At 41.6% G+C, this 13,223-nt stretch overlaps 1 protein-coding gene across 4 annotated transcripts in view; it reads right to left on the minus strand.

Moving 5' to 3' along the window:
- LOC115098948 (receptor-type tyrosine-protein phosphatase beta-like) overlaps positions 1-13,223 on the minus strand; it is a 101,060-nt gene that overhangs the window by 25,674 nt on the left and 62,163 nt on the right. For all 4 annotated transcript variants that reach the window (XR_003858646.1, XM_029616093.1, XM_029616094.1 and 1 more), the window contains 2 exons: positions 7,992-8,249; positions 6,567-6,824 (listed from right to left, as the gene is read on the minus strand). Coding sequence is in view for 3 of the 4 variants with exons in the window: in XM_029616093.1 (XP_029471953.1) it covers positions 6,567-6,824; positions 7,992-8,249 (516 nt within the window). In the remaining variant the exon portion in view is untranslated. The remainder of the gene's footprint in view (positions 1-6,566; positions 6,825-7,991; positions 8,250-13,223) is intronic.

Genomic DNA, 13,223 nt, shown 5'->3' on the forward strand with positions numbered 1-13,223 from the left:
AAGTTGACTTAGAGAAAAGCCACTGCTATTACTAGCAACGGTAACATGGAATAGACTTAGTTTTTGGGTACTTGCCAGGTTCTTATGGCCTGGATTGGCCACTGTTGGAAACAGGATGCTGGGCTTGATGGACCCTTGTTCTGACCCAGTATGGCATGTTCTTATATTCTTAAAGATCAAACCTACCCATATTAGAGCTTGGGAAAGGGATTTGGGTACTCCATTAGAGGATGTAGAATAAAACCAGTGTTTTTTGGCCGTAAAGAAGAACTCCTCAGCTTTAATGGAAAATGGGTACAAGATACTTTTCAGATGGTATCTCACTCCAGGTAAGTTGCATAAGATGTTCCTAGGAGTTAATAAGATGTGCTGGAAGGAATGTGGTGAAAGGGGGACTTTTTTTTCATCTATGGCTGGATTGCCCCAAGGTGAAGAAGTTGGCAGGTGAGATCATTTCATTTGTTTTCTCATTGATCACTGGGGCAATGGTAAGGTGTGCTCCTAAACTGTTTCTGCTTGGTATCCCAGATCAATCATTATGTGAGTTAGAATATAAGTTATTGATTTGATGCAGGTGTTGATAGCCGTTAAATGTGAATTAGCTTGTAAGTGGCATCAGAAAGGGGTATCTAGCCTGTCATCAGTTAAGTGTAGGCCGCATAGAATGTTTTATATGGGGAAGCTAACAGCTATCAAAAATGGTTTCTTGAACAGATTTGAGAAGATTTGGGCAATTTACATCACGTGGCTAGAACACAGCCAAAAAGATAGGCCTTAGTGTGTTCTTATTTATATATGTTTCCTTTTACTTTTATTTTTTTCTACCTACTGGCTCCTCTACTTTCACCTCATTAATATTCATTTTACTGTCAAGTAGAGTTTATCTGATGGTTGTGTTTTGCTTTCCTTACGTATACCTTTGTGATATGTTCCAGTAGGTATCTCCTGTTTGATATCAAGATAAAGGCCTTCGAGGGATCATATGTAAGATATATCATTTGAGGGAGCCTTTTTCATTGCTGCGGGTAGGTGTGGGGAAGGGGTGAGGAGGGGGGTGGGGGGTGGGGGATTTAAAGAAGAAGTTATATCTTGGTTTAAATGTAACAGTGATCTTGACTAGGGATGTCTTGTTAGCTCTAGATTTATTGCTTACATATTTTGTAGTTTTCAGTTTGAGACTAGCTCTGTACAGTGATGCTGTGCATTTGTTATTTATGTTGTCATTGGTTAATAAAAATGTAAATGGGGGAAAAAAAAAGAAGAAAATATGACCCATCAGTGCCAACAGCCCTCCCCTTCACCTGGGCTGAAAGAGACTAATGCAGAAGAGCAGCAGACTCAACACCACACTTCCCTGGTATCTGCCTAGCAGAAGGACTGAAACAGTAATTTGTTGCTCTCGAGTGACAGAGTGAGCCCCTTTCAGCTCGGGCATTTCTAGAGGCCAGCAGAGAGCAAAGACAGCCCAAGTATGGGATCCAGTTGTCGCTGGAATCCACAGCAGTGGTGAGAAAAAGGGATTCAACTCCTGGCTTTATTTAGTGGGTTAGTTAGCTAGGTTTCTTTAGCACCTTTCCTGCAAGTCTAGGCTAAGCTGGTATACTATTGTACTGCAAATTCTCTAATGTTTGCTACCACTGACTATTTTTCTGTTGCAATGTTACTAGTAAGAAGGCTGTGCCTGATTTCCAAAGTCATTAGGGTAACCCCTGAGAGTGACGCATACCTCTAATAAAATGATTTTCATTACCTAAGACAAATGGAGTGGTTTAAGTCTCTAATTTTCTTAAATTGCTGGTAAAAGTGAGAGAAAGAGCCCTATCACTAGCAGGACCAATAATCTGGAACACAATGCCTCCAGAGATCAGACTACAAAGTGATCTTAAGGCATTCAAAAAAAGTTTAAAAACATGGCTTTTTAAACAAGCATTTTACAAAGAGACGAGAGAATAGAGAGAAATTATTCAGGAAAGACAGAAAGGCACCGACACACAGGACTTTACAGTAGATTAGTATATGAACTCTACACAATAAGCATAACTATAATACTATGTGTGATAAAACTACCCGTGTACGTACCTTGGTACAATTGGTCTTGAACTACTTCGCTAATTGACTATGTCTAATGATATATTTTAACCGAACCTTTGACGGCACCTGTTAGAATGTACTATAGTACACTTTCACCTACATTAACTATGTGCCTACATGTAAACCGTTGCGATGGTATTTAACTTAGCAATGGTATAGAAAAGTTTTTAAATAAAATAAATAAATAAATAAAAAGATATAGTGGGGTAAAAAAGCAGAGGCAATTAACCCCTACATAAAATGGAGGATTCCAGAACCTGAGACAGAGGTCTATTACACAGATCATCCTTAGTTATGGATATGAATTCACAGGAAGTTGCCGAATTAGAAATTCAGGCAATGCATAAGCTTAGAAAGAAAGAGGATATTCAACGACAGATTGAAGCTGTCAGAGAAAATGTACAGAAAACATTCTCAGAACTAGGGACAAAAAGCAGCTTTTACAGAATTATGCTTAAAAATCTTCTCACAGAGGCTAAAACATCTCTGGCAACCTTAGGAGAGCACCGAAGAGTAATAAGCATAGTAAAACAGGTGTTTCAGTACAACTCCTCAGACACTTTAGCTATTAATGCAAAATTAGAACAAGAGAATGGAAATTTAAAAGCTGAAGTGAAAGAAGTTGTGGAATCTTACTCCCAAAAGGAGAAGGATAAACACTACAGAAACTAGCCCAGGAGGTAAGAATTGAGTTTTATAAACATGCAAAATGCAGCACTGGAGAGGCAACTGGAAAGATCACCGGTAAGTCAAAGTTAGGGCTGTTCAGTTTGGAAAAGAGATGACTGAGGGGGGATTTGATAGAAGTCTACAAAATCATGAAAGGACTTGAACAAGTTAATGTAAATCGGTTATTTACTCTCTCAGATAATAGAAGGACCAGGGGGCACTCCATGAAGTTAGCATGTAGCTCATTTAAAACAAATCTGAGAAAATTCTTTTTCACTCAGCACATAGTTAAGCTCTGGAATTCATTGCCAGAGGATGTGGTTACAGCAGTTAGTGCAACTGGGTTTAAAAAAAGCTTTGGATAAGTTCCTAGAGGTTAAATCCATAAACTGCTATTACGGTAATTAATAAGCAATAGCAGCTTGTGATCTGTCTAATGTTTGGAAACTTGCCAAGTACTTATGACCTGGATTGGCCACTGTTGGAAACAGGATGCTGGCCTTGAAGGACCCTTAGTCTGACCCAGCATGGCAGGTTCTTATGTTCTTATGTAAAACAGAGAGGTAACTAGTCAAGCTGAAATTAAGTCTTCAAAAGCTTTGAATAATGCCTTGACCCAGGAGCTTGAAGAAGTGAAAGCACTTTTGAAAGAGCAGGAAGAAAGGCACTCAGCACCTGATAGGCTCACTGAACTGACCATGTGCTGGCAGACTGATCTACTCGCAAACAAAGGCAGGAGGATATATTCATTCAGCAGCAGGAAAGGTTGGCACAAAGCAGCAATGAAGTGGTACCTTAACAGAAAGCTCTGTCCCACCTGCAGCTAGAGCAAAATGATTTATTTACTCAGCTAAAATAACCCCAGGAGTGAGTAGGTCCCCAAGGTATATTTGACTTGTTAAGCCAGCAACTAGCCGATGCCACATCAGATCTGGCCGCTCTAAAGCAGGGGCATGCCGGAACCTGACAGAGGCATTAGCAGCGGAGAAGCAGGATTTGCCCTTAGCGAAACAGCTGCAGAGCATGCAGGGCCCTCCAGTCCTTACACCTAGCTGCCGACAAAGACGGGAGGGAGACAAATGCCCACTTTCGAACCACCCTCTAATCAGACCAGAGGACAAGCAGAGTTTCACAGGGATTATAAAAAAGAATGTAATGACTGGGTATTTGAAGCAAAGGTATTTGATTCTAAAAACAACCGTGGTATCTCTTCTGCGGGTATGCACCAGGAACACTCCCCCCCCCCACCCCCACTTTGGGAGTTGTGGGTTCAAAAGAGATATGGGGGGTAGGCAGCTTCACCCACAGAGAGGAGTGAGAGTTTCCTTCCCTTCTACAGGTAAGGGAGAGCCAGCTAGCCCAAAAAGGAGACCTCGACAGGAGCTGCTGCCCAGTCTGTCATACAACCAGTCGTCACTAGAGGGAGCTTTGGCATAAAGAAGTGTAGAGCAGCAGATTAAAATGGCGGGAACCCTCGTGCACCTGTTCACAGACGTTCTAATCTGACAATATCATAGCATTTAGCTAAGCCGCGAGCGCATTAAATAGTGGAGAGAGGCGCCAGCACGCGCCGAGGGAGACATTTCCACGTCGGAGGAAGTCAGTGGCGTTCCAACCGTGGAGACTGAAAGGTCATTAGCGTCGGCCTGGCAGCTCAGGCCCGTGGAGTTTGCGGCCTTGGGCTGGTGGCTCGAGGCTGTGGAGGGACTGGTGCAATGGCAGCAGCAGCTCCCAGCGACCCCTGGACCTGTTTCTGCCACAGCACGGAGGCTGATGAGTGAGGCCAGCCGCGGAGCCATGCGGCCAGCAAACGTAACACTTCCTTCCGTGATGGGACTTGTACAAACGAAGCAGATCTGGACATAGTGAGAAATGTTTTATGTGAGGCTCTACACCACTAGGGGTCAGTATACTGATAAGAAGAGGAAAAAAAAGGGACGGGTGATACAATATTTGTACGCAGAAATTGGGCACTCAGGGTTGAGTGCCTGTTTTCCTAAAGCACTCCCAGTCACCTCTCCTGCGCACGTGATGCAATATTTAAATTAGGGGTCACGTTAAAAAGGAAGCACTAGGGAAAATTTGTGTGTCCCCAGCGCCTCCTCGGCATCGGGCACACAGGACACTGGTGGCCTGGACCGTGTATCTTGTGTGTGTCTATTGGGCGCCTGGAATTTTCTTTTTCAAAAACTTTTTTTTTGTTTTTTTTAAACTAAATCTGCTTTATTTGCTTCCTCTGACTTAGTATCGCTACGATAACTTTAGGAGGAATCACAGAAAACAGGTCCTTTAGAAGATCAAGGCACCCGGTCCTCGCTTCCATCACCCTTCGGGACCTCTACTAACTGAGACAACCGCTCCTTGGGGGTCTCTCTTATTCTTTTCAGGATCTCCGGACTATCAGGACTATCCTTAAGGGCCTACCAGTCTATGTATCCTGTACCACCATCTCACTACCAGGAAGATGCCTACACTCCTGTGAGTACCTCTACGATCTGGTGCTCCAACTCCACCCACCAGGCTCGGCGTTGCCCGCACCACAGGTCCCTACCTCTCTTGAACATCTGGGTGAGATTCTACATCTGAGACTGTTGAATGTATTGGCACTTCGCGGATCTCCGTGCTTTACCTTCCTGCTTCATACCATCTATCTACAGCAGTACAATACGGCCTTCCATTCATTCTGTGTCTGCTATCTGAGTTTAGCCTATTGCTGTGGTTCCCCATGGGGCCCCTCCCCATGGGCGGAGTCATCTCCACATCTCCACAATGCCACAAACACAACAAATTGCTAACTCCATGGACTTGGCTCAGCTCACGGCCCTGCAGGCCATCCCTGGCCTAGCCCAGTGGATCATGGAACAACAAAAGTCTTTGGAGAGCCTAGCTACTGCCTTCAATCAGTTACATGCTCAACTGAATTCTTCAGCTCTTCCCATGAAGGAATTTCTGTCCCCAGTGGTAACCCTCAAGACCACTGTACCTTTATCCACGCCTACCCGCTTTACGGGTGAAGCCAAGATGTGCAGAGGGTTTGTTAATCAATGCAGCATGCATTTTTCATTACAGCCTACCTTCTTTCCTACTGAAGCTTCGAAGACCACCTACATCCTATCGTTCCTGGAAGGACGAGCCCTGGCCTGGGCTTCACCGTTATGGGAACATGAAGATCCTATCCTGAACGACTTACCAGGATGCCTAAAATGTTTTAAGTCTGTTTTTGATGACTCGGCTCGCCAGACTGTCGCTGGATCTGCTTTGCTCAATCTTCAGCAAGGTAACAAGCCACTTACAGACTTTGCAATTGAATTTAAGACTTTAGCATCCGAACTACATTGGGGCCCTGGATGCTTATGTGCCATATTCGTGGAGGGCCTCAACTCTCATTTAAAGATCCCCACCTCTCTTGAACATCTGGGTGAGATTCTACATCTGAGACTGTTGAACGTATTGGCATCTCGCAGACCTCAGTACCTTACCTTCTTGCTTCAAACCATCTATCTACAGCAATACAATAAAGCCTTCCATTCATTCCGTGTCTGCTGAGTTTAGCCTATCGCTGTGGTTCCCCACGGGACCCCTCCCCATGGGTGGAGTCATCTACACAGCGTCCAAGGGTCCACAATGCCACAAACACAACAAATACGAGTATGAAAGAAAGGATTATTAAATTAAGCAATCTGATTTAGTAACCCAGGTCCTCTGAGTCACAAGTAGAAAGTGAGTAAAAGGGGATGCTAGTCTCTAGATGTGAATACAAAATATGGAAGAACCATTACCACTTGATGTCCATTCTCAGTACTCACTTGTATATGTAGACGTCTGACTCCAATTCCCATGTGTGACGTTGTCTCCAGCAAATGCAGTGATTCTGAATGTGTACTTCATCCCTGGAGTCAGGCCATCTACAGATACAGATTCTGAGCTCACATTAATTATCGTAGATGGTACTTCCATGACTTGTATCTGATAGAAGCTATTGTTTCCCACAGGTCTGCTCCAGTTTAGAAATACAGAGGTTGTGGATATGCTGAGAAAGTTCAAATTCTGTATAATTTCAGGCCCTGCAATCAATAGAAATGAGAATAATTATTCTAAAAGCACAGTAATGAGAAAAAAATACTTGTTGATAAAGGAAATTAAGGGACAATAGCAATTTTTTTTAAATGTATTCTCCACTATTCTTATTGTTGCCCTTCTGGACTATTATGCAATTGATCTGAGCCTGATCACTTCAGGTCAATTAGGGTTTGAGACACCTCTGGACCTCAGCAGAACAGAACACTGACCTTAAAATCATAAGATCTTCTTATTACTGTTTTCATGGATTATAGACAGGTCACCACCCTTTCCCTACAGATACCACGCCTGTTTGCTAAACGTTCACAGCAACCTAAAAGTTCTGATTTGGCCACATTGTGAATAGGCCGCAGAGAACGGCAATGTCCCTTCCATATGCTGAAGTTACGACTGAGTAGATCTGCTATTCACAGATGCAAATGCTTAAGTACTTATACCTGGAGGAGTATCAAATAAACATTGAGACCTTCTAGGAGATATAGACAACACCCCAGCACGAAAGCAGGGTATCAAAGCAGCACCAGAGTCAGAGAAAGCAGGTGCTAAACTGTGAGGTCAAGATTGATAACACAGAGAGGAAAGGGGTCACTCTCTTGTCTCTGGAAGCTTGCTTGCCAGTGACAGATATCACACAAAATGCATAAAAGTAAGAAAAGCTATAAATGATCAGAACGGTACACTCTTCAGGACCACATGAAACCATGGATCCTAAGGAACGTCATAAGGAATGCATGCTTTGCTTTAGAAACTGCTATATTAATAATTGCAATTGTTTTCCTTGTCTGATTATTGCAATCAACCATTTAGTGTTATTTTATTTTACATCGCATTGATTTATACATTAATTTGCGATTAATCGAGTACTGAATAAACATACACAAAGACTAATATTTGTAGCAGCTGCAGTTCCCTTTGTCTAATTATTCCTATAAGCTAATAATAAATCCTTTATTAATTTTACCTGGCACCTCAGTATTTTAACTCATTATATGTATGTGAATGAGAGGGGTATTAAGCTAAGCCTTGTGATTTACTGAATTGAGCCCTGTGCGCCACAGTTAGAAAATGATTAAAAGGTGATACTAGTCTGTCAATGTGAAGACGAAAAATGGAAGAACCATTTCCACTTGATGTTCATTCTCAGTACTCACTTGTATATGTAGACGTCTGACTCCAATTTCCATGTGTGACGTTGTCTCCAGCAAATGCAGTGATTATGAATGTGTACTTCATCCCTGGAGTTAGGCCATCTACAGATACAGATTCTGAGCTCACATTAATTATCTTAGATGGTACTTCTATGACTTGTATCTGATAGAAGCTATTGTTTCCCACAGGTCTGCTCCAGTTTAGAAATACAGAGGTTGTGGATATGCTGAGAAAGTTCAAATTCTGGATAATTTCAGGCCCTGTAATCAATAGAAAAGAGAATAATTATTCTAAAATCACAGTAACGAGACAAAATTACTTCTTGATGAAGGAAATTAAGGGACAATAGTACATTTTTTAAAATGGATTGTCCAGTCTTCCTATTCTTGCCGTACTGAAATGTTATGCAACTCATCTGAGCCTGATTACTTCTGATCAAATAGGTTCAGTGGTACCTGTGTGCCTGAGCAGAAAGCAGCAATGACCTTAAAATCGCACGATCTCCTTATTACTGTTTGCATGGATTATAGAGCAGTCACCACCCTTGCCATAGAGATATCTGGTCTGTTTGCTACAAGTTCACAGCAACTTGAAAGTTGTGCTTAGGCTACATTGTGATTACACCGCAGAAAAGGGTGATGTCCCTTATGTATGCTGTGGCCGCACAGAAGGGCAATATCCCTTACATATGCTGAATATATTGTTGATTAGAACATACATACATTCAGTCACACACTCACACCATCCCATAACATAATCTAGGAAAGAGCAGTATGAGTGACCATCTCCTAAAGCACGAAGGCAGCACATTGAATTATAACAAAGTAGAAGCCTTTTCCCACAATTGAAAAGAGCCCCATAGAAATAACAATGTTTTTTGACCTCTCAAATGTTGAAATGATTCTAGGGCAGAGAATAATGCAGCATCTTCTTCTTCCAATACTGAAAAGAAGGTGGATCTGTGTTATGCCAATTGGATAAGATTATTTTTTTAGCCAGGGCAAGAGAGACTGCCAGAAATCTCTTCCCACCCTGAGAAAGAGAGATATGCCTCGGAAATAAATGTAGATAAAATATTTTGCCATCCCATGGAATTTCCCACTTGAAAGCAGCTTCTAGCAGCTGCCAGAAGTGTCCCCAAAAGGTTTGCTACATAGTGCATTCAAAAAACGTATTATATGATGTCCTGACTTCACTGTTGCACTTGGCCTTCCATTATCCTCAATTCAACCACTACAAATTCTACAAAACATGGCGGCCAGAATTCTAACAGGCACAAAGAGATGTGACCATATAACACCGACATTAATATCCTTACACTGACTACCTATAAAGTACCGGATCGACTACAAAATCCTATGCATACTGCATAAAATTATCTATGGAGAACAAACAGACTGGCTACCCCACAACGCAATCTACGATCCACAAATAAAGAGTTATTAAGCATCCCTTCAGTTCAATCAGCCCACCTTTGTCAGGTTAAAGATCGAGCCCTCTCATTGGCAGGCCCTAAAATATGGAATTTTCTCCCAGTAGAACTGTGGCTACAATCAGATGTAAATTCCTTCAGAAAGGAAGTAAAGACTTGGTTATTCAAGAAGACTTATCAGGATCCAACATAACAACCATAAGAATTATGACACAGTAACCCACCTTTCATCAAGGGCCTTCCTGATTTTATTCCTTTTAATGATGTCTTATTGTATATGATTTTATTTCTATTTTATGTATTACTAACATTGCACCTTACTTTTGGATCTCATTTACTGCCTATCCTTATTTATTTATTTATTTACTAATAATGTATTCATTTATACATTCGTTGTTTTAATTGATATTATTGTAATTATGTGAACCTTTGTGATGGTCCCCCCCAAACGATGGTATATAAAATCAATCAATCAACCAATAAATAAATAAACAGAGATTTGAGTCCCAAAGCTTCATATGAGTACCCCCTATCTCTGGAAAGGTACACTCGATGTATTAATTTATATTATATTTGCCTGAGATTAGCTGGAAGGATAAGGCTATAAAAACCCAAGAAAGCTTGGAGTAAATCATCTTCCAACTATAAACCAATGTCACCCGACCATTGCATAACCAGTTTACCAAGATGTGACGATGGAATTTGCTTTTTGAGGGACATCATCCAAATTCTAATCGCATTAAACTTTGGGACCATTTCAAAAAAGGATTCCTCTGCATCAGTGAAAGCTATATGGGCAAACATTCCCCTACTTAGTTGTCTAACATAATGCCTGAGCTATAAGTAGGCATAGAAATGTGACCTTGGAATTGTCCACTGCTCCTGTAATTGTTGAAAGGAATGGAAACAGTTCATCTCAATATCAATCAATTGCCAGAAACAACAACAACAAATCATTTTAATTCCCATGAATGAAACACAGAGCCTTCCAATCCTGGTGGAAAATCCTTATTGCCAACAAAAGATATGAAAGGAGAGAGGAAGGACTCCTTGCCTGTATGTTCCCTTCATCATCTCCTTGCTCTAAACGCTGCTCCAACCCAGAATGCACAGGAGGTTAACCGACTCACTGACCTCCAAGAGTAATGTAGCAGATTCAGATTTCTATAAGGCCATGTCCATTCATTCAATAGATTCTCTCCAACAAATTTCCTTTGTAGAGCATAGGGATGTGCATTCGTTTTCAACGAATGTGCAATCCGCAATGCATAAGTCCCTGTTCGTTTGATTTGTGGGTTTGAGAAACGCATGGCGATCCCCCACGAATTAAACATATCATATTAGTTTCATTCTTTTGGTTCACAGTGATTTCTTAGCGGCCATTTGAAATAGGAGAAGGACATGTGGGAGTATCCATAGCAAAAACAGCCCTTTCCTGTGAATCATAAGTGACCTCATAACCCTATCATACAGGTTGGCAAGGAGACGAGAATGCAACCTATCAGAGCTAAGCATTTTTCTAATGCAGCCAATCGCTTCTCTCTCTCAGTGCTCTGTGATGCTGTTCCTGCTGTCACTGTACTATTTATACCTTAAGCCCATGGCGTGCCACGCACTTTTTATTCGGGTGTTAGCTAGGGAGGTGGCTTTACTCAGAGCTAGTCTTAGTATCTCAAATCTATATTCAATTGCTGTTGTTGCTTGTGCTTGCTACTTTGATAGAATTTTCCATTGAAAAAGATATTTGTTCGTTTTTGCTGCTGTGCCAACCAGGGTATTTTACTCCACATTTTTTTAAATTGAACTCAGACTGTCTCTCTGTCTCTCTCACTGAGACAAGCTGCCAGCAGTGGCATTTTGCTGCTGATCTTTCTCCCCTGGGGTAGGTTGCAGACAGGGTTTGGGTGGTGTGGGTGGAAGATAGTGTAAGTTGGTATTTTCAAACAAGAAGCCCCTTTACAGTGCCTTAAGCTGTTCATGCCACTTGGGTGCCACTTTGCCACAGTCTAAGTACCTTGGAGCTCTTTTCTCGTTCTGATGATTGCTCCCCAGAAGTTTCATCAGAATTGATAAGAAAACCCCAATTCTGCAGCCAAAAATAGGCTGCAAATACTTCCCCCATTGACTTTAATGGAAAAATGAAAAATGAATGAAACTAATAAATGAATTGGTTTTTCCCCTTATGAAACTAATGAAACGAATCTTGGTCCCGGCAAAATTAAAAACGAAACAAAACAATTTTTTTCCTTCTGCACATCCCTAGCAGAGAGGTCCATTTGTAAATATAGTGTAGCATGCGACATTGTAAAGCCATGTCTGGGATCTCTAAGCCACCCCTTTACTTAACATCTTAGCATGTTAATTTTTCTGGATAAAAGAGGACATCATAGCCTTAAAATCCCTTACTTCCTTTCCTCACAACCGAAGCGGGAGCATCTGTAAGGTGTACAATATCTTAGGGAGAATCATCATCTTTATTACAGCACAGAGTCCCATAACAGGGGAAATGCAGACCAACGTTCAAGAAGTAACCTCACATTAGCAAGAAGAGCAATAATATTCAATGTTATATAAACCCATAGGCGAATGGTAAGCCAGATCCCCAGATATTTCAGAGCACATACATTCCATTGTAATGGAAAATTTCCCTCCCATTTTGAACTAACCCAGGATCCAAGGGAAATGCTTCCGATTTGTGATAATTAATTCTCAATCCAAATGAAGTAATACAGTCAATGATGTGCGAGAGGCAGGTAACAGGATTGCCCAAAAATAACAACATATTGTCAGTGAAGAAGCCAAGCTGAACTTCTGTTCTCCCAACGGTTATACCTTGGAATACAGCCAAAACGCTAAGCTTTAGTATTATTAGTTTTTGTTTTATTGTTTTATTGTATCACCCACCTGAGTTCTTTGTAAACCGGCATGATGTGCTGCACGAATGTCGGTAAATAAAAGTTAATAAATAAAATAAATAAATAAATAAATAAATAAAGGTTCCAAGGTTAGGATATACAATAAGGGAGAAAGGCGGCAGTCTTCTCTGGTACCACAATGCAAGTGGAGAGGAGGAGAAGAAAACTCCCTATTCATCAAAATCCAAGCCAAGGGTTCTTCATAAAGTTACCTGAACCTGGCTTATAAATTTTTCACCAAAATTAATATTTTTTTTAAAACCCAGCAAATAAAAGCCCACTCAACCCGGTCGAAAGTCTTCTCAGCATCCAGGCTTGGTGCTCGTGTAAAGGTCTGAATGCCTCCAATATTGCATGCTTAGTTGTACATCTATGCCCCTAATATTTATATGGGTCAAAAAGGTTTAGCCTTGGTATTGCGTAGCAAATTCGCAAGAAGCCTGCCAGACTTATTTCCCCACTGGAATAATTTGTAATGAAAAAAAAAAAAAAGATTAAACTTTGCCTTGGCATCTAAACAAAGCATTCAGCTCACCACGTATTTTAGAAATCTGTTGCTTCAGATGAGGTGACATATACTTTATGGGGTACATTTTAGAAAAAAGCGCGAGCGCGTACTTTTGTTCGTGCACCAGGTGCAAACAAAAGTACGCCAAATTTCAATAGATACGCACGTAGCCGTGCATATCTTTTAAAATCCAGGGTCGGCACGCGCAAGGGGGTGCACATTTGTGCACCTTGCGCGTGCCGAGCCCAGCGCGCGCTGCCCATTCCCTCCGAGGCCGAGGCCGCTCCGAAATTGGAGCGGCCTCGGAGGAAACTTTCCTTCCACTTCCCCCCACCTTCCCCTCCCTTTCCCTACCTAACTCACCCCCCCTAGCCCTATC

Source organism: Rhinatrema bivittatum, chromosome 9 (genome assembly GCF_901001135.1).
Source record: "Rhinatrema bivittatum chromosome 9, aRhiBiv1.1, whole genome shotgun sequence".
Classification (NCBI taxonomy): Eukaryota; Metazoa; Chordata; class Amphibia; order Gymnophiona; family Rhinatrematidae; genus Rhinatrema; species Rhinatrema bivittatum.